Source organism: Chelmon rostratus, chromosome 19, assembly GCF_017976325.1.
Source record: "Chelmon rostratus isolate fCheRos1 chromosome 19, fCheRos1.pri, whole genome shotgun sequence".
Taxonomy (NCBI): domain Eukaryota; kingdom Metazoa; phylum Chordata; class Actinopteri; order Chaetodontiformes; family Chaetodontidae; genus Chelmon; species Chelmon rostratus.
The window spans coordinates 6,798,679-6,821,262 of NC_055676.1; the positions used below are offsets into that span (position 1 = coordinate 6,798,679).

A 22,584-nucleotide genomic window follows, 5' to 3' on the forward strand; every position below is an offset into this window, starting at 1 on the left:
AAAGAGTTGACCTCCCACCCGTGGCCTGTCCATTAGCATTCTTGTTCGAGTATGTTTTCCTACTTTTCTGCCATCCTCCATCACTCTCTTCCTCTCCTCTCTTTTTTTTTTTTTTGCTCCCAGTACCATCCCTGAGGTATTGGGGAAATGAAAAGAGGGAGTGGAGGAAGAGAGAGAGCTGATATATTCTACAGGGGATTGTGGGAACCCACTGATAAAGGCTTGCATCTTAATCCATCCTAAGGCCTGTCTTACAGTGTACTATGAGCTTTTATGTGATCATTAAGAGTGTGTGCTCGCATGCACGTCCACATGCACGCTTGAGGTATGAGTGTGTGTATGTGGGTTTGCGTATTTGATATGTTAATGTTTTCTTTTTGTGCAAACACTGGTGCAGTAGCTCAGTCCTTTGAATCTTGCGTTTCAAGGCTCTTGGAGATCTTCAAATATCGTCAGTAGAAACACAACACACCTCCTCACTTTGACAACAAGGCAACACGACTACACAGCGAGCGCATAACGACTTGTTTTATGGCTCATAAGTGCATTAAAAGCACTAATTAATGCGCCACAATTCTCCCTCTAATTCAGTGCTCTAGGTAAGGATATCTCTCTCTCTCTCGCTGAGCTTATGCCTTCAGCTCCCTCGCTCCTCCTTGAGCTTTAGTGGAATTTGGCTGATGTGCGCCAAGGGGAGGAGAGGAGGGAGGCGCTCATCTTGTTTCAGTGCTTTATGAGTCTGACGTGTACGTCTGTAATTGCGGTTATGGGTGATTAAACTCCCGATGCCCCTCAGGATCCACAGCCAGCTATCAGTCAGCGTCAGCCCGGGCTGCACAGCACTGCTTCCAGAGCTCAGATTGGTTCATCCAAGCGTCTGTCCCTCACATGATGCTGCTGTGCATCGCTCTGTACCGTATTCACAGTCAGTGAGCCTACTCAGTATTTTTATATTATGAGAGCAAATGCCCATCGCAAATGCCCAGGACTCAAGGTGTCATCTGAACTGTTGTTTAAAAACCCAAAAGAATCAGTTATAAAACTGTTGGAATAGTTGACTGATCAGTTCTTGAGAATTTGTTGTTTTCTCTATATTTGGGTTTAATGCTTTCTCTCAGACAAGCGGAGCAGTTTGAAGACGTCACCTTGGGCTGTGGGAGCTGGAAATGTTTTCTTTTTACTATTTTCCAACATTATCATGCTAAAATAACAATTAATTAGACAGTAATTTGATTATTGGAATTGTAATTGTTTGCGTATTTGCAGATTGGCAAATTGTTTCAGCGCTATTCCGTGGTGTGCTCCATGGCATTTTGTTCCAGATACTTGGTTATAGGAAGCAAATGAGAGGCGAATCATGTTTATTATTTGAGTCTAAATATGTATATTGTGTGTGGGTGGATGGAAATGGGTAATGGAATGAAGGCTCCGCTCATCATTTCATGGTATCTGTATGTATGTCTGTATTTATGCATTCATGCCTGTGTGCAATGTGCTTTCATGCTTGGCGTTGTATTTGTATGGGGTATTTGCATGTGTGTTTGAATTCTATTTACGGCTATAAAAAAAGAGGAAGGCCTTGAGGCCTGCTGCTTCCTGGTCTAATTGGCATGTTAATCATGTCTCTGTGGGTTGGATATCGGCGTATGTGTGTATTGGCGTGTGCGTGTTTGTGAGAGATTCGTGACTTATCTCCAGAGGCGATGTGTGACCGCGGGTGTCCCGTCCTCCTCACCGTCCTCACCGACACTCCCACGGCGAGAGGACGGAGTTTCTCCCGGCTCGAGAGAGATAAGCTGCCAGGAATCTCAGCCTCAGAACTATCACATGGGGCCGAGTCCAAATAAAACACTTCAGCATGTGTGTGGTAATGAGGACCTGTGTTTTTGTGTGCGAGCTATCTGTCAGTGGCCTCCTCCCACTAGTTTGCTGACTTGGCTGAGCCTTTCCCCTCTGTTGATGTTTGGATGTTTTCTCTTCTTCCTATCCCCCCCACGCTGTATCCTTGAAGGCAATGCGGAAAAAAAAAAGAGGAATCCCACACCCTCTTTACCCTGAGGACCCCTGTTAGTCATGGTAGAATGACCTCACAGAGGAGGACGCGGGGTCACGGGGGCAGGAAAAATAAGTTATGTCAAAACACCAGAAAGACAAGAAATGTCAAGAAAAAGAAGGTGAAGAGGAGAGGAGAGAGGAGGAAAATGTGAACAAGTAACTCCTGTTGCACCACATTTGAAGCCCTTGCCTAGACTTGACTGAAGCCAAGTGTCTGGGTCAGCTCAGGTCAGCCTCGCTCCGTAATGTAAAAGGCTCGGTCGGCAGGCTGGGTGACGACAGACGCTAGGGGCTGATTAATGTGTGACAGCCCACGTGGACAATTAACGGCATGGATACATTGTGAACTCTTTCACTCTGCCACACTTCTTTATGTGCATTTACAAACAAAAACTCTGCATTGTCCCATGAAGTGTTTTTTTTTGTTGTTTGTCTACACTGCAAAAAGCTCCTTACCGAGTCATTTTGATATGCAAATGAGTCCTTAAAGTGTTGTTCTCTGAGCCGTAAGAAGAAATTCAACCTGTTTCCAATTCAAGTGTTCAAATCAGGTTTCATTTTTCTTGTTTGTGGTGGAGCAAACTGCCTTGTGCTTTTTTTTTTTTTTTTTTCCAAGATACAGAAAATCTAAAGTAGAAAATCCTTGAATGAACTTGACTTCTTTTGGAAACAGGGTTTTCCCACTTGATTTTAAGGACTCAATCACAAACAGAAATTACTCAGTAAGATGTTTTGAAGGATGTTTTTTTCCCATTACTTAGGCTTGTAACCTCAGTTGCTCTGATAATAATTTAGTACATTAAAATAGACCCAAAACGTTTCCACTCTTTGTGTTTTGAGCCTTTTAATGTACTCTCTCTTTACAATGGGCAAAGCAAAAACATGCTCTTTAATTTGGTTCTATAACCCGAACTGAAGCTTCTTTTGAAAGTCTTTTTGTGTGACGCTCATCGCCATCCACCTGTTGTCCATTATCCAGTCAAGAGACAACCTCGATTTAAGAATGTATAACAAGGTCAGACTTGTGTATTTTCTCCTGCTTTGAGCACTAATGAAGTCCTACAAAGGCCACAACCCAAATGGTTTCAGAAATAACGTACCACGTACCTACTAATGGCTTTTTATCATACCTTGATTGCTCCAGCCTCTGCACATGAACACTTGTGCATGTATATATTAGAAGATAGCAGCGCTGTTCAAGAGCAATGTTTGTTTTTTGACTTCCTCCTAATACTTAATGACCATTATCCTTTTAGACTTAATCATGATTCTTGACTAGTCTTGGTGTTTTTGAGCCTTTTGATCTACTTTCTTTTTTCACTGGGCAGAGTTAGAAAAAAAAATCCCTCTTAACTTGGTGGAAAAACCCGAGCTGAAGCTCCTTTTGAAAGCCTTGCTGGACGGCGTGTGTTTGTTGGAAAGCTGCCAGTGAAAATGCAAGAGAGGGGAAGTCAGCAGACTGGCTGTCTTCTGTTCACTGTTGTTCAGATTGACTCTGTCAGGCCAGCCTTTGAGGCCCGTGATCCAGGTGGTCTGTTCTCTCTGCGGCGCCCCCTCTCCCCTTCACCCTCCCCACCCTCCGCCTCGGCCATCCCGTGCCCACAAGCATGCCCGGCATCGGCAGCTTCCTCCCAGAGCGGTGGTGTCTTCCCTCCACCAATCGCAGGCCTCCGCGGCTATGGGCACATCGGTGTGAGCCAATGAACAACACCTGTTTCTCTCAAGCATGGCTGTCCATGCCAATCATAACACCCACTTTATTTGGCCTCTGTCCTGTAGCCAATCCCAACACGTAATTCACCAGCGTTCAGGCCGTGAGAGGCTCAGGCAAAAAGAAGCACGGATTATATCGCCGGGGAAGGGACCTTCCAGAAAATGACTTTCCCAGCACAAATGTCACAGCAAATGTGCACTGCATCATTGCATCATTGGAAAAAAATATCTTGCAATAAAGCAACCTTTTGATAGGACTGAGGGATCATTGTTCAGTGGTGAGCCTCTGGAAAAATGACTCACTTTGTTGCCTTTTAAAAGTGTGAAAGCTTTACTTGTGTTTGTCTGTGCAAATCTGAATTGTGGACAGGATTACTTGTATTAATCTTCATGCTACCGTATATATGTATACTGTTTGCATTGCCTTATATCAAATAGGAGATGCAGTTTGTCAATACTCTTTTCTAGTTGTCAGCCGTCAGTGTCTAAGGTGGTGTCACACTGACGGTTTCTTGTCAAAACCAGGAAGCTAACAAATTATTTTATTAAAAACATTAATATACAGAACTTGGCTACACAGCTTGTTAGAATGGAATTTTAAGCAATGATTTGACTTTTCCTCTAATGATCACACAGCTTATCGTGAATCACTAGTTAATGCAGTGTCTGCCTTTACATGATAATTTAGCCTTTTCCTCTGAAGATAAGACCACTGGAGCCCGTGAAATTCTCAGATACGCTTCTGATGGTGTGTTTGTTGATGTGATTCAGCCTCTTGTTTATTGGGAGATAATTTATGAATTGACGACATAATTATAAACTCAGAGAGAAGATGTGTGTGAGTGAGCAATGATATAAGCAAGCGGAGCAGTTGATTTTAGGTGTGTTTTGTTATGCGCTCTGCTGAGAGACGAAGGTCCCCTACTTAGTCTAGTTAAGGCTTCTTTTAAGTGAGTAGATTATGCAGGAAGTATGAATGTTAAGTATTTGATTAGGGCTAGAGGTCGGCCTGTGGGTCAGGTCAAATCCGCCATTGATTTAGAAATAATTGCAGGTGAGAGGCTGGCTCTTCAGGGCACAGGGCCAAGCTGCTATGGTTCATTGCATGAACTTCCTTTGAAAAATAAAAATGTCCTTCATGAGAACTCTTGCATCAAAACGTTTCTGCCACCACAGTGTAACTATTTTGTTTCGGGGATGTGCAGCACGCTCCTGTGAAGCAGCCCTCCTCCCGGGGCTCTAAAGAAACATCCAGAGCACACAAAAGACCGGAGCAGCAGTCCATGCTGTTGTTCAGCTCCAGCACCTGGAGATGGATCCACTCCCAGGTGTTTGTGTTGTGTTTGTGCCGTCTAAACACGCGCTCGTAGTGTTAGTCACGTCCACGGCAGAACCGATGGGCCCCATAATGAAGGAGAACATAAACATGGGTGAAAACACAAGCGCAGAAAGTAAAAGTCAGGGGAGGGAGGTTGAAAAGAGAAAGAGAGGGAGAGCAAGACTGGGAAGCTGATGCAGGTATCTGTGGAGAGGAAAGGGAGCTAGCAGCGCTCTCGCCAGCGTGTCTTCCCAGGACATGAAAGACTCACGGCTCCGAATTGGGATTATCCTCCACCTCTGGGGAGTCCCTCTGATGAGCAGTGAAGGCAGAGGGAAAGATGTGGAGAGAAATTCAAGGAAACAGGGACAGAGGAGGGGGAGGATAGGAAAATTAAACGTGAGAGCACGGGCACCGGGGAGAGATAAAGAGAGATTCATCCACATGGATGCCAGCTCCACTTAAGGGCCTGCTGATACTCACGACGCTTCAGATGACCACCTTTGTGCTGTTTTTCCTCTTTTCCCTCGAACCCCCAGAAGAACGGCCCATGCTGGTAATTCACCAGAGAGCCATGTCCTTGTTTGATCTGACTCCATCCTGAAAATCATCTGTGCAGGCTCAGACAGTTTGAATCAGTTGTGATCATTCCTCTCTGACAGAAAAGACCCACGCAGCAGCGGCAGGTAACAGAGATCTGCACTGCAAAAATCTCCATCCTACCAAGTACGAGTCAATGTGTTTTCTGGAATCGAGCGTCATCTTTATTCCGGTGCTGCCTTCTGCCCCGTTCTGTCGTGTTTCAAATACTGACACTCACCTCTAGATAATTCTTGAAAGTAGGTGATCTGTCATGGAGGCAGCGCAGACACAAGGAGATGATGAATCGTTCAGTGTAGGATCATTCAAGACATTTATCAAGAAAAAATGCCAAATATTCTGCACACAACCCTGATTCCAAAAAAAAATTGCTGTGTGCAAAGCAGAATGTGATAATTTGCTAACTCTTTCTGACATATACTCAATTGAACTCAAACAGTATTACAAAAATATATTTGATGTTTTGCTTCATCAGCTTAATTGATTTGTGTAAATACCTGCTTATTCTGAATTCGACAGCAACAGCACGTTTCAAACCAGTTGGGACAGGAGCAACAACAGACTGGGAAAGTTGTGGAACGCTCTAAAAACACCTGTTGGGAACATTCCACAGGTAAACAGGTTGATTGGTTACTGGTGATAGTATCGTGATTGGGTATGAAAGGAGCATCCTGGAAAGGCTCAGTGGTTCACAAGCAAGGATGGAGCGAGGTTCATCACTTTGTGAACACCTGATTGTATAAAGGATGTTACTACATGGACTCCCGAACACTTTGTAAAGCTGCAATCTGCAGCGTCACCGCTAGATTACTAAATCCTACACACTGCTCCTTTCAGAAAACAGGGCTTTTAGGACCCAACAACAGACCAAAACCTGGTTGAGACGAAGATTTGTTTGCTCTGTGTTAGTGAGGAGCTTGAAACTTGCCAGCTGAATGAAATATGCATTTGAAACAGAGCATTCAGTGGAATAAGGTTACACTGTTGACATACGCTGTTTGAGTTGTCCATGCGACTTATTTTGTTGATAATGGGCCAAAAAGTGAATTGATTTTGTGTGTACTGGACAGACTCTCTGTGTGCAGTCAAGCAAGAAAAAGGGCGGATTGCGGGGAGGGCGGTAAGGTCGGGCCTCATCAGTCAATGCGACTGTATTTTCATGATTTTTGTTTATTTACCTTGGATGCTGCGTCCCTCCGATCCTCCTCCTCCTCCACCCCGCAGGATTTTGTGTTATTTGTTTGCTGTGAGTCGACGCACCGATCCAAAGTACACTCTTCCAGCGACAATCACACACAGAACACACACATGCACACAGTCGTCAGGACATACAAACCCCCCCTCACTCATCGAGGCGCGCGCGTTCCCCCTCCCCGGCTTGCAAGGCCTCTTCCTGCAGCACGTACACACATAGTTTCCCATCGCCGCCCCCCTCATCTCATCCCCTCCGACTGGCCCCCAGGGTCTCCAGCTTTCTCTGAGACTTTCTCGCACTTTCTCTTCCTCTTGCTTCCCGTTTGAATCTCTCTTATCTATCTATGAATCTCTCTACCGCTCTTTCTACGTGTCCATCTATTGATCAATCTATCTCTACCCATCCTCCCCTTTCCCTTTATCTCAGGCTTGTTTCCCCAAGGGAGGAATAGAAGGAGTGGGGCAGTTCTAGCTCAGGGCCAGGAGCCAGAACCTTCTCCATTTGGATTTCATTACAAACAGGCCAGCACGTCACAGAAGAATAATAATCAGAGGGTAAAAAAAGAAAGAAAGAGAAGGGGGCTCAAAGGCTTGTAATATAGTCAATAAATTCAAGCTTTCTGCTTAAAAAAAAGTTCTGATATTATTGCTGTGTCCCGAAACCTAAATGCGAACCAGCTTTTTTTTTGTCCTGGCAGACACTAATTGAAATGGATCTGTTATCCTAAATCACATGTAAACATGTCCAGCTTTGTATAAGGGAACAGTAACCATTTTTATGGTCCGTGATACTGCCTCTCCAAACCCGGGTGGGGGGTGGGGGCGGGTTGGACGCGGGCCGCCGTGTTCACCAACATCTGCCTTGGGTCCCGTCCAGGTGTTGCTCAGGATCAAACACGCGCACGCAGTGGGCACGCAGTGTTCAACTTTTGATGTGTTTCATTGCTTCCCCGATACAAATGGAAATCATCCATCACCTGCCGCCTCTGAACAAGTCATCAAGTGGCAGATTCCTCATCCTGATGTCACCAGAGGGAAGGGACAGTTTGTTTTTCCTCCTCAGTAACTGGCATAATTATTCTTCACAGACTGATGGCTTTATGGCTGCTGAGTCATAACAAGACGCTTAAAAAGCAAGCGGACGCACCTTGTAGATTAATTTCTCTTCCACTCTCCACATCAGTGGGTGTTTTTCCGCTTCTTCATTTACATGTGAGTGTAATCGGTTCATTTTGTTAGGCTGGGCTCAACTGCGGGTTTCAAAAACATACTCTCTGTGTTTTTTTGTTTTTTGAAAAAGGGAAAAATATGATATGCTCTGAAACCAGGCTGCAACCCAGTGCCTGGACAATATCACCAAAAAGCCACAACATGATAAATGATCATATTTTCCTTGATCATGATAGATGCAGTAATAACCTTTTTCAATGCATCAGTGAAGTATTTATGGTGCAAGGGTTAGGGGTTAGAGTTGGGGTTTAGATAATAGGCCAAAAAGGGATTTGGGTTAGGTGATGGCTGAAAAGGAGTGCTAGGTGAAAAATTCATTCAACTTTGTAGGACTTAGAATCAATACAGTCAGCCTAATTTATAAATTAAATTTACATTTTTTTTCTAATTTTTCTACGCATTCAGATTTTTGAAGAGAAGTTGTCGCCCAGTTTATGACACTGTAAAGAGGCTGAAATATCTAACCTGTGCACGATCACTTCCTATTTGTGTTTCTTTGGTGTGTCAAGATTTTTGTCAGTGGATCATTTTATGCTTACATCTGCTAAAGAAGTCGTGTCTTATGCCATTTATGTCCACTTTGCATTTTCCAAAACATGCTCTAGTGTTTTGAATGTGTTTTTCCCTCCCTTTTGAAGAGGCGTTTGTTTCCTTTTCTTCCAGTAGAGAAAGGTAATGTTGCAGAAACGCTTGCATCATCGTGCCTGGCTGCGGTCATAACATACCTGACAAAAATGTGAAAATAATCAAAAGCAGTTATCAGATTCCGCGTGGCTGCTGTTGCTAAAATCCACTCAGCCGTGTGCTTTGCAGCCAGGTTATTATCTCTATCTGTGTTTCGGTGCATGTGTATATGCTTGCCCATGTGCCTTCAAGTGTGTTTTGGCAGTGAGCGAGCAAGATAAGGGCCTGTGTTGTTTTGTTCATCTCTGGGTGCAAAAAATAAAAAAAGGAAGCTCTATGAATCATGGGTTCCTGGCTGCCTCGCATGTCCCCTGTCACTTGGATTCACACAGCAGTCTTAGGCCTGACAGCTCAGAGGGCCTTGACAGCACAAATATCAGATTTTTTAGCAGGATGTATTATCGAGGAAAAGGCCAACCCATTTAGTTAATGGCTGGGGTTTCACAAGGGTAAGAGGACGAGCAGAGTTGAAGCTCTCACGTAATCGTCAGTGTGGGGACTGGTTAAGGTCATTCAAAAAGCATGTTGTTCTTTAACATGAGTTTATTAACTTGGTGTTCCCTCGCTAAGCTGCCGTGTTGATGAAAAGTTACGAGTCCTCAGAAAGAGCCGAAGAGCATCGGCTGCGAATGTAATCTTCCTCTCCCAAAGGCAGCTCCACAGGCTGCAGTGATATTTAATTACTCACTCCATGCCACATCTTTGATCACATGCTATTGTCAGTTGCTGCTCCTGATACAAGCTGCCGACCAAAGGACGGCCAGCGTGATGCATTCACCGTGTTGGCTTTCATTCATCTGTATATTACATCTCCTGCTCAGTCGTCTTTTTGAGCTGTTTGTGTAATACATGTGTTGAGGGAAAGGTGCATATTTGTACTGCAAATAAAGCAGACCAGATGGTGTTTTCAGTGGAGACCTCCACTCTGACGCCATGTAGGGTTGCGGGTTTGATAGTCAAATATGAATCCACCGCTTTACTCCACTTATCCAATCTGTTTCCTTGGTAAATTGTGAATAATTTGGTATTAAGCACCTAATACCTCCAAAACTCCACTGACACAAATCAAAAATGAATTCGTATTTCATCATAAGATTCGTTGGATTGCGTCGCTTGTTTGAAAAATCGCTCGGCCTGGTTCTGTTTTTGCGACATTTCGTGCACTTGCTCCACCTTCAACCCATTCAAAAGCAGCCAAAGTGAGTCAGAATCGATGCTGACGTCCTTGACGTCTCCTTGTCCCCCCCAGTCAGCAGTCAACATGGACGACAAAAGACTTATTTGTGAGGCTGACAAGCAGCAAATCTTATATGATCCGCAGCAACCTTTTTATGAGGACATCCTCAAGAAGGACGAGGTTTGGAAGGAAATTGGGGTGGCGCTGGGAGTTGCAACTCAGTAAAATGTCCTCCAACTATATAGAAACAAGACTGAGAAAAGGTAGCTTCCCTTCATAAATGCTTGCTTTACACTACTCATTTGCAGAGGGAGAAATCATTGATATCATGTTACAGAAAATGGATGAGAAACTCTTCAAACTGATCTTTTGCATTATTTTATTTCATTTTATTTACAGTTGCTGAACCAAACTTCCATTGGCTTTTCTTCACAGTCCTGTGGATTGGCCTTCATCGGCTAGGCTGGAACACGACATGCACTATGTCAGACACTTCACACTGAAGTATTTCCAGCTGCGTTGCTCGGCCTCGTCTTGCACAGCTCTGCTCGCGAGCTGGCTGGCGTGGGGGAGATGGTTTATCACCTCTGAGCTAAAGAGAACAATTAGGCCATATCAGCAGATCAGAGCGTTGGCAGTCGGGGCACAGTTAGCACTAGCACCAGTAATCTGTGGCAGAGCTGGCACCCAGCCACAGCCAGCCGCGGCTCCATGGCCTCTTCAGACACTTAAGAGTCACCGAGGGCACCGGCATGCCCCGGGAGCTGGCGCTTTCATCCACATATCAGGGCAATGAATTGAAATGGGAGGAAAATAAAGGGAGCCTGCGAGAGACAGAAAGGAGTAAAAGGGAGGTGGGAGGGAAGGAATTAAGCCTTTAATGAGGGCAGTTGTTTCAGCAGGCAAAAAGAATCGGGTTATATCAACACTGTATCAAATGATGGTTATTAGCAGCCCACCTACTGTGAAATTATGGGTGGCCTGTTTTGGGTCTTTTCTGCCACTTATCTCACATTAATGCCTTTTCCTTTCACTCATACATTCTCTCTTTCAGTTGGCTTGTGGATGGCAGCAGATAGGGGCCCTAACAGACAGTGAGAAAAGGGCTTAGATCCTCTTGATTTGAGCTGTCACAAAGGTGCAGCTAGAGTTGCAGCTGCCCTGTCTGATCATATCTCATGTTGACTGAAGTCGCTGTTGAATCAAATGCCCTCATTACCTCGTGGCTTTTTGCACCTTCTTCAGGCCTCATTTATCGTAATGAGGATGTGGGATTAAAAGTAATTTTTTTATCCTGTAGTGTATCGTCAGTTGTGCCGGGATTATAAAAAACACACAGGCCACAGGCAACAAAGGACTAAGAATAAAACCATGTTTCCATTGAGCATCATTTGTGCATTAAGTAAGGCTGTGATGTCCTTTGCTTAGTTCCGAGTCTCAGAGGTGCTGATCAAATGCTATCTGCAGCTATTCATATCTAATTGGATGTTTTGTGCATTGTTTTGCACCATTTTCTTCTCTTCTGATCAGTCCCAGGTTTGCATGATCATTTTAAAAAAGTGCACTTTCCACCTCGCTGTCATGTTGTGATATCCTGACAAAGCAAGATATGGAAAGAAAGAACCATCATCAAGTCACCGCTGACCATAATTCAAAAACGTCCTTTTCCTCCGACCTCCATTCAGCACCGCCCGACAGTCCTGACCAGGCTGACAAACTGCCCGAGTACATGGAGCACAAACGCAGCGCGACACATCTGCTGCAGCACGCCATCAGCAGAGTGTGGCCATTTAAATTAACCGACGCTGCTACAGTGACCACGGAAGCTGCGTGCCCCCACGCAGCATTGCACTGCTCATCTTTATTTTAGCATTTTATTTTTTTCTATGATTCTTTTGGGCTACATGGCTCTCCGACACATAAAAGTACATCCAAGTGTGTAAAACATGAGTACAGTCTTTGTAAAAAGGCTAAAAATAAATCCCTCATTCTGCCAGAGGCAGTGTGATGCAACCGAGCTACCTTGTGGGTGTTTTTACATTTCACATTAAAATAGATCAATCGGCGTGTATCTATGATCCTACAATTAACTGCTGAATTAATTCAGTACCATTTAATATAGCCTTCACAAAAACTCATGCACACAGTGAAGCTGGCAACCACACACTACAAAGATGGAGTGTGTGCAGCAGGTTAAAAAAAAAACCTGCTCCGCCCTGCATCCTTGCCCTGTGTATTTCAGCCATGATACCAAAGGTACCATCCAAACTACTCGTCTGTTCAGTGGACGAAAATAGCTAGTAAGCAGGCTACATGAGAAGCCCACATGAGCAGGTGTTGCTTTTTTATTGATTCATAGATTGCATCATCCCGACCCACTGAAGAGCTATATGCCCTTAGTGAAACAGGAAAGCACAGAGTGACCCTGGAGGGGGGCTGTAGTCCATGTGGTTCACAACTAAGGGAAGTAATGCATCTGTGTGATTTGTGTGGATGGCTATAGGGATTATGTGCAACAAGGCATGCGGAAGGAAAAGCTTGAGGGTCTTTGTTTTGAGGTGGATAAATGACAAACATCTGAAGAACTCTGAAAACCTTTGCGATGTGGATTGCCTCTGAGGACGATAGAAACCGACTCGACCGAATTCTGAAAACATGTTTTATTTCATGCAAACTGAAACACTTTGTATTTCAACTTGTTTTCAGGCAAATCAAGCCATTAAAAATAACCAAAATATTTCAAAAAAGTTTTGTGCAAAAGAAACCTTAGTCAGCGCTCAACAAGTCATGAGTCACTTATGGCCCTGCCCCCTACACCAACTCCCTGCCACCCTAAACACACACACACACACACACACCCACACACACACTCCCACTCCCTCTCCCCAATCCACAGAGTAAACACATCAGACTGGAATATTTACTCTTTGGACCTTAACTGAAGGGGCCAGATTAGTCTGTTTATATAGTGGAAAACAGTAGACCGGCGTTCCCTGATTAATGAGCATGCATGCATACACACACACACACACACACACACACACATACATCCGTCGCTCAAAACGTGTTGACTCTGCTATGTCATTTTAGTTCCAGATAGAAAGTGTGATGCTGCAAACACCAGGGTGATGAATAACGCTCTAATGGTTGAAACTAGCAGACACACAGCCTCATGGAAGATTGAGGAAAATATCAACCTGCTGTCGTCATGGTGATATAGTCATCAGCGGTAAAAATGAAGCTGTTACACCGACTCCTGTGTTATTTTGGGCTCTGGGTTTTTTTATGCAACCGACTGAATCTCTTGGGGTTTTTTTGTTGAATCTTTTCCCCCTCTTCTCTCTTCCTCCTCTGAACACATCCGGAGAAATGCTAATGACGAGCGTTTCATCCCGACTGTGCTCCGGCGCTCCGTGCACTTCAAAAACTGACTCACCTGCCTCTCCTAAAACGTCCCTGTGAATAATAAAAAAAATCTGCTTGTCGCCTCAAATCAACAGAAGTTGGGGGAAAAGAAAAAAAAAAAAAAGTGGACTGCGTTATTGTTGACAGGCCGCAACTTCATCCAGCTCTCTCTGTCTGAGGAACCGCAGTTTGCTAATGCACTGCGGTGTAGGTGCAAGTGACTCATGACTCATTTAGGCCAAACTCAATCCATGAAATGATGGGTTTTTTTTCCTGGCTGCTGTCTCAGCAATGGCATCATCCCTCGGCTGACCCGCTGCCAGCAGGGTGGTATAGAAAACCCATTGTCCATGCGAGGATCTGCATGGAGCCAGTCTGCATATTTTTTTTGTTGCTTGTGTATATTTGTGTGCGTTTTTGCTCTAAAGAAAGTCTCAGGAGCTTGTGGGATTGGACAGAAACTATAGGGGTATTAACCCAAGACTGGCACTGCTGTATGTGTCCTCTCATGAGTGCAGGCTACACAAAGCATTATGATTTTTGGCTATTGACAGTCAATCCCGCTGATTGTGAGTGACGACATTTAAAGGCAAAACGGCAGCTGGACATGAAGTATGCGATTTACTGAGATTTATGAGCTCCCCGTTTATGTTTTTGCTGCATCCCACGCCCTCGTGTTCCACTAAATCTCCTCTGTGGCACTAGTAGATGAATAATAGAGGAGGAGAGTTGGCTGCGGCGTGAAAAATGAGCATCTGTCTGCCTGCGCATAGGCACGTGCTCATGACTGTGAATGTGGTTCAAGAAGGGACGGCAAATCCGACTGGTGTCCAGAAGTGAGGTGAGGGAGACATCGCCTGAGAAAAACATATGAAGCTGCAGCAGTGAAACAGGGCAAAGAAAGAAAATCTGCTCTCAGGATGGTTCAGACTATTGTGGGGGGTATAGGGGTGTACTTTACATCTATAATGCATCATCCCTCGCTGGTGGCAGAGGCAACATTAGCTCATGGGTTAGTTAGAGAATGCTGCCATGGTGCTGGCTCTTCTGCCGGCAGGCATTTGTAGTCTTTATGTTGTAAAAGCTGTGTGGAGGCAGTGGTTGCTAATTTCTTTCAGGGCTGGAACCTCTCATCACAGCTTACATGTGTGCTGCTGACAACAAGAGAGTGATTTTCCCTCCTAGATTGTTTCATGTCAGCCCTGAACAGGTCAATCGACCCAGTGTATTGCAAGGAAAAGTTCACTGATGTTGCACGTTAAAAACAAAGCAAATTTTCATGCAAGTGTTTTACAGTTAGACTTCTGTGCCTCATATGTGCACAAATACATAAGACGGTTGAAAAAAGAATGAAAGTGTGTGACAGCAGCCCCCCCACCAACAACACTGTCGGTGACTTGGTGTAACTATAGAGACCACAGAACATCCTCCTCTTCTACTGAACTAGCTTTTCATTCAACAACACCTTACACTGAAACGCGCCTCTTAGGATGACTCCTATGTGAAATATTCATGTGAACGTTTTCTGATCTGCCACCTCGATAGTTAATGTCTGGTCAAGTTTTGGCAACTACAACTTCTTGATTAAAGTTGGAGAATGGTAATATAATAGGTCACGTGCTTTGTTTGCAGTGGCGAAAAAAGCACATTTAAACCAAGCTTGAGGTGGATTTTAGCCTCTCTGTCTTCATTAAAACATTTATCGCAGACGCCGCTGCCTGACTGAGCCTGCACCCACACCCATCTCTCCATGGCAATCATGGCACCTCTACAAATTCATTCCGCTTTCATTCTGAACAAACCTGTGCAGCTTAATGGCGTGTCCACCTTCGCCGCTGAACAAGTGACAGCTTTTTACCGGAAAGGATGGCCATTAATCACGGCCGCAGCCGGTCGCCTGTCAGAAAAGTGGAAGCACGAGTTCTTTCGGGTGTTTGAAGAATCGCCACTCGCTGTTGTCGCTCGTTGAGGATGTTCGCTTTTCATCTCGTCATCCGTCCTCATCTCAATCGTCCATTTATCATGTTCTAAACGCACAAGGCGGCAACAGCCAGAACACAAATTGGCAAAATTTCCTCTGTGTAATCACACCCAACGGCAGCACAAAAGAGGGAGGAAGGCGAGAGGGAAGCATTGTTTAGAAATAGGAGATGCTTATATGGAGTACAGAAGTGATAAGTGGGGAACTCTGTCTGCGCCTGCTGGTGAGATGGGCCCTAATTTGCTTATTTGTCGCTGTCAGCTGTGCTTTCGTGTGCGACAGTGCTCAGAAGCGCTTTTCAACCCCTATCCAAACACGAGTCCCTCTTTTTGTGCGTCGGCACGCAGGGAACCTGGGCGGCTGCAGCTCATTTCTCGGGCGCTTCGGTAATTTGTATTCCCCTCTCGTCCCCTGGCCTGCCCTCGCTTTCCGATGTGCTTTGCTCGCTCTTATCTGCAGTAATCTTGCGAGCGTGTTTATTTTATGCATTTTGCAGATAGTGCAAACGGTCGCCAGAGATTGCTGTGTTTTCTCAAGACTGCTGGTAATACATGTTTTATTTTCCAGTTCAACAGGTTGACATGAAAAGGGTGCATAAAGAAATACGGCAGGAGTGTTAATGTGACAGTTATACTGTTGAACCCCCGAAACACACACACATTATCTTTCTCTTATATTGTCCAGCTTGTCCATTACTTGACTTTCCAGCCCTGTCTTTTTCTTGTTTGTTTTCTCTCCTCTCCTTGTTTCCTCTTCTCTCCTTTCTTATGTTCTCTCCTTGTCTCCTCTTCTCTCCTTGTTTCCCTTGTCTCCTTTTCTCTCATCTCCTTGTCCCCTCTCCTCTCCTTGCCTTGTCTCCTCTTTTCTTTTTACCTTGTCTCCTCTCCTCTCCTTGTTTCCTCTCCTCTCCCTGTTTCCTCTCCTCATACATCTTTTGGGTTCCTCCACACCTCTCCTTGTCTCCTCTCCCCTCCTCTCCTCTCCTCTCTGGGGAGGATTAGGACAGAGTCCTTTTCATCCTGCTGTAATCCTACACTGGCAACCCAACTCCAACATGCATAAACACACACACACACACACACACACACACACACACACACACACACACACACACACACAGTCTCTCACAAACACACACACACATTTTGCTGTGAGGCATCTATATGTTCACATATAATGACCACATGATCAGATGTGTATCAGAGCTGTTGATGATGCCAGATGTTGGGAGATTTTTCAGTGCATTTGCTTTTTATGCCCCCCCCCCCCAAAAAAAAAAGCGGAAGAGAGAGAGACATTAGGAATGAATGGGAGAGAAAGAGACATAAACAGGCTGATCTACCTCCCAGCCCATCTCTGTCATCCCCCTTGTGGTGGGGCCTTGCTGGGACTCTGTCAGCTGAGCTCCCCCCTGCTGAGTCCTACAATGGCAGACTGGCAACCCTAATGCCACAGCTCCCTTTATCTGCCTGAATTAAAACCCAATTGGCGAAGGGTTATGGGAATTGTTGGCTCAGGGAGAGCTTTTTATTTATTTATTTTATTTTTCAGGAATTATATGTGTGGGCGCCTTTTAGGGGAGGAAAAAAAATGTAATCAGAAGGATAGAGGCTCGAGGGGTATCAGTCGGAGGATTAAACACTGAACTAATACAGCTTGATGTAGAGCTGTTGTTAGCCCTTTATTAAGAAGGATGTGTGTTTGTTTTCAAAAGGATGTGTGTGTGTGTGTGTGTGTGTGTGTGTGTGTGTGTGTGTGTGTGTGTGCGTGCGTGCATGTGTGTGTGCGCAGGAAGTGCTCGTGAGGCAGGCAGGATGTGCAGGAAGTGTTTGGCTTGGCCGAGCTGCCAGCTTGGCCACTGTCATGAGGATTGCTGATGCAGGGGACAGAGATGCAAAGATTCCCCCTCTTTTTTTTTTCCTGCGTTCACAAGGCATTTTACAACACAAACACACACACACACACACACACACACACACACAAAAAGTAAAACCCCTGTGAAGTCATCTGGGACAGACATGAAGCACTCCAGGAAAATTGCTCTGATCTGGACTTGTTACTCTTAGCTGTCAGCTAATTGAGCCGTCCATCAGTTTTATTCCACTGCGCGGAAACAGAGGAACCTGGTCCCTTATGAAACAGGGGAGTGTGACAGACAAGCACACTTATTACATAACTAGTCTGTGTCCCCGCTGCAGAGAGAGCAAAGTTGTGGTGTCAAAATAGGACAGGGTATGAGAGGGTATGTTGGGACAAAGCACTCAGAGGTGAACCTAAGCTGTCTTATGTCAGCTGTAGACGTGGGAGATTTACATACATTGTTGTACCACAGCAACTGTACGAGTATATATAGCAGGAAGAATATACATGTCTGCAACTGACAATTAGTTATTGATTACTCTGCAGATCATTTTTTTGATTAATCGATTCATCTCCGAGTCCAAAATGGTGTCTTCACATGTCTTTTTTTTGTCCAACCAACAGTCTTAACACCCAAAGATATTCATTTTGCTGTAATGTGAAACAAGGGGAAGCAGCAAATTCCCATGTCTGAGACGCTAAAACCATCAAGTTTGTCATTTTGCTTGAAAAATAACTTATTGCAAAATAGCTTTGCATTGTTCAAGAGTCAAGTAGCGTTTTTATACATGTAGGCCGAAGCCTGCGTCGCTTTTAACACCCTCCACGAGTAGGAAAAACAGGATTAGAAAAGCAGTAGAGGAGGGATCCATCTCCCATGGTGTGCAGATGAGACAGAAGAAGCAGAGGGACAGCAAAAGGAGCTGAAGAGAGGGAAAGACAGAGATAATCATAAATAAAAAGTCAGAGACAGTGAAAGGAGGAGGTGAAAGACGAGACCGGCGGGAGGGGCTTATCAGTGCACATACAACCCTGTCGCCAGATTCTCAGTGACATACCACAGAGCCCCCCGCCTCTGCTCGCGCTCCCGCCTGTCCCATATCTTCTGTGTTGACAGCTAAAGGGAAGATGGCACGCTCAACCAAGGTGAAGAGCTGGGCCGAGTCTTAGAGGCAGACAGAGCATATGAGCTCTTGCACTGTACACATGACCTTATCTTTACCGCTCCCTCTGACCTCAGTCTGACTGCGGATTTCCCCTCAGCTCTCGTACGAGGTTGTATATTCAATCCTCCTGGGCCCAGTACTCCACTCATCAGCCAAATACATTATAGATATACATCCTGTCCTTATAGATCCCTGAGGGGAGCACTTGTGAAGAGGTAAACTCCTCATTGAGGGGCAGAAGCAGTGCAAGAGAGTGCAGGAGAAGTACTGTGTCGACGTAGTAGTCGGCCTTAGGTTTTGCTCTTTTTCACAAGAGCCATCGTCGGATTTAATTGTCTCAAGGGTTTTTGCTGAATTGTCCATTTTCCTGGACGGCGCTCAGGCTCAACAACTGCTTTCACACTTCACCAGATGTGTTGGACTCTTGGAACTTGGGGCAGGAGAAAACTCGTATTAGCTTAAGTGTGAAAGTGGTTCTTTCAAGAAACCTAACAGTGTTTGCTGAAATGGCAAATTCTGAATGTGCATCAGGTTTTAAAGACTAGTTGTGTGTGAGTGGACGGATTTTTCCTAAAGATCACATGGCGTTGGTGTTACCATCAAGTGGAAATTATAAAAATGAATGTAAAACAGCAACAGCTAATCAAGGTTTCATTGTTTTTCCCCTCTTTTTTCACTTTTCCGAGCAGACTCGTCGGGCCAGGTGACCTCCTCGCCCCTGGGCTCACCCACATCCCACCGGGGAATGCATCCGTCCCTGCTCAGCCCGACGTCCATGGGGCCCTCCGGCTCCCTTCACTCTCCCATCAGCACCCTGAGTTCGCCCATGAACGGCCTGGCCTCACCCTTCTCCGTCATCAGCTCGCCCATGGGCCCCCACTCCATGAACTCGCCCGGTATGGGCTACGGCCCCAGCGTCAGCCCCCAGGTGAGGCCCGTGACAGACACACACACAATTGAATGCACTGTGTGTTCAAGGTAGCCGTCACATGACTACCATCAATGATTTATTTGTCCAGTTCTGTTGACATGCTTTGTGAGAATTTAACCTCTGTGTGAATACAGTCCCTGAATGCTGCACAGCGGCTTCTATAGTAACTATGTGAGAGTGTGAACCCTGTACTGTCCCTTTTAAAAGAATAGTTTATTTTGGAAAATTAGCTTGTCAGCTCTCTTGCCAAAAGATGAGCTACCATTCTCACGCTTGTCCGTTGAATACGAAGCTATAGCCATGAGATAGTTATCTTAGATTAGCATAAAGACTGGAAGCTAGGGATGTTCCTAACGACTAATTTCCCTGACGTTTTAACAGAAGTTTTAACTTAGACTAGTCAAGCAGTCTAACAGTGTGAAAACTGTCAGGAAACAGTCAGCACCGTTTAATCTACTAGGTTCGACATGTCCAAAAAAATATTTTGTATAAGAGCCATTTTAACACAGCTGACATGTGTGGCAGTTTGCACCATGCATCAGAGCTTCCTTGCCGTTCCACGTGTTCTGGAACTGAAGGGAGAGTCTAGTCACATATTACCTGTGTATTACCTGTTTTTTAACTTGGTCCAGTATTGAACAAGAACACTGCAGCAGTCCCTCCGGGCGGCACCTTCGCTGTACGTCCACTGAAACTGACTGACAACATTATGGAAAGGATCCCTTTTTAAGAGTAAGATCCTTTTTGTGTAACCAGAAACAGCGGCGGCATTGCTCTCGCCAAAGCCAGAGCATACGCGTATGCTCTCGCCAAAGCCACCAGACTCCATTTACAGAAAGAGTAATTTTATAATCGTAAAACACACTTCATTCAAACTCCACAGAAACACAATAACACTAACCAAAACCCTCTTGGTTTGTCTTTCCTCTGTTCCAACAATCATCACTAACTCTGGTTTGGTTGAAATAAACTCTTCATACGCAGAATCAGGAGAGGAGTGACAGCAGGAGGGCGGACATCGGAGAGGTAGCAGGGAATTGTTTTCACCGGACATCATGACCAAGAGGGATTTAAATAAATAATTTTAACAGATTTCCCCTGTAAAAAGAATAAAGAAAAAAATAATTGCTGCATAGTAGAAACCCTGCTGTCCATTATAAACACACTATCCTGTAATTTTAATGTGTACATTAATATAATGAGGTCAACCGACAAGTATTTCTGTTTAATCATCTAGTCGACTAATTCCCAACATCCCTGCTGGAACTAGGCAGAAACAGATCGCCTGGCTTTAAAAAAAAAAAAAAAAAAACCTACCGATATATCTGAAGCTCACTAATTATCTCCACTGGTTGCCGGCCAAGAGCTAACTACTCAAGAAATAGTCCCACATTGTTTTACACCTCAGTTTTCAACTGATTTAACAAATACTGTACAACTTGTTGAGCAGAGAGCTTTATATGTATGCTTCCACCTTTTATGCTAAGCTAAGCTAACCTTCCTCTCGATAGAGCTTCATATCATACAGACAGATGTGAGAGAGAGTGAATAAGCATCTTTCCCAACAGGTTGAACTGTTCCTATAGATTAACATGGAGACTGGTTAAAATCCACTGAGGTTGTAGTGCGTTTCGGGCTGGTCTCTACTCGTAGCTGCTGATTTGTCCCATCAGAAAGCAGGAAGCTTTATTTTCAGCGGGCTCTGCCGCAGTTTTTCATGAGGCTTTGCTCTGTGTTCAGTCTCAAATCCACACAGAAATACAGCAGCCCTCCAAACTAACCAGACAAACGGCTGCATATCATGTCTTACAAACTGTATTCATGTCTCAGAAGTGCAAATTACAGTCGATTACACTCGCACGCGCACACACTCACATGCACACACACATATAATTTTCCTAAGCCAGGCCCCAGCAGACAGAGGCCCTGCTTTGACCCCATGACACAGTTAATCAAGGCCCATTCAACTGGGATTCCACAGCACTTCAGCTCTGTCACTCTTCTCCAGTAAATCTAAGGCATATTTGTCACTCTCTCCTGCCATATCTTGCTTTCCTCTCCGTCCCTTCATTCTTCTTCTCTTCTGGCTGTCCTCTTTCCTCTTTTCCCCTGTCTGTTTTTCTTTTTTTTTTTGTCATTCGTTGTCTCTTTCACGCCATCTCCACTTCCTCTCTCTCTCCCCCGCGTCTGTCGCTTTTGTTCCATCAATAAGCCTCAATTTCTTTGGTATTACCAAAAAAAAAAAAGGAAAAAAAATACAAATTAAGACATCAAAGCCTGCAGTGGCCCAGTTTCCGTCTGGAGCCATATCTAAAATTGAAATTGTTTCCCCCCCAAAATGCAGCGGCTGCCCTTTTTTGTGTTTGTTAATAATTGTGTTAAAGTGCGTCAGCAACGCGATGCTATTTGGAGTGGGCTCTCCTTGCTATTGTCGGGCTTATCGCAGAAGTGTCCCACATGTAATGGAGTTAAGAGTGGATTAGGGGCAGTTTCAGAAAGCAGCTAGAATCTTTCATTGCTAGAAAGCCCCCCTCCCCCTCCCCACCCGGCTCCAACTGATTCTTCCGCACTTTTTAATTCCAACACTTTCATCTGTGCTGCGGTTTGTGTCCCGGAGCGACGCACTTTGCATGCAGGTTGGATGTTTAGGCAGCAAACGTTGTCTGTTTCTGTCTGTCTCATTTGGTTGAATCTTTTTTACTTACCCTCACTGCCTTTGGCCAATCCTGCCAGTTTCAACAGCTGTGTAAAGAGTAGGTATAACAGCTGTTTCTGTTGGTGGTGACAGTTTTAGTACTGTACAGTAATTACAGCATGTATCTAACTTATCTATGGGTCATGAGTGGTTCCCAGTCTTTAGCGGTGCTGCATTGTTTTGAATTTGCTGAAACAGCTGGCGCCTAAAGGAAATGGGTCCACAACATGACCGCTGCCACCGCTCTTTGTTTGCAATATGTAGTGTTCACATCTACACACTTACATTAATACTGAAACTATATCCTCCCATGAGAAATATAAAACTGGCTTTCTGCAGATGGCTTTTTTTCATCCAGCGGTTGGAGGATGGGACAGGTTCGAAGTGTGTAAAACAGCACCGCCCGCTTTATGTCTCCCACCCGTTGCAAAATGCCAGTGTGTGGTAAACACATGCAAATGTGAAACAGTATCCCTCACCCTTTAAAACAGATTCAGGCCATAAGAAATTGTTAAACATCTCTTATCATGATTCCACATTGACTTTGAACTGCAGATGCTCTGATACTGATGCTG

General features: G+C 44.8%; 1 protein-coding gene across 4 annotated transcripts in view; it reads left to right on the top strand.

Annotated features, from left to right (window-relative positions):
• rxraa (retinoid X receptor, alpha a) overlaps positions 1-22,584 on the top strand; it is a 102,804-nt gene that overhangs the window by 44,364 nt on the left and 35,856 nt on the right. For all 4 annotated transcript variants that reach the window (XM_041960590.1, XM_041960592.1, XM_041960591.1 and 1 more), the window contains exon 3: positions 19,073-19,311. In XM_041960590.1, the coding sequence (XP_041816524.1) occupies positions 19,073-19,311 (239 nt within the window). The remainder of the gene's footprint in view (positions 1-19,072; positions 19,312-22,584) is intronic.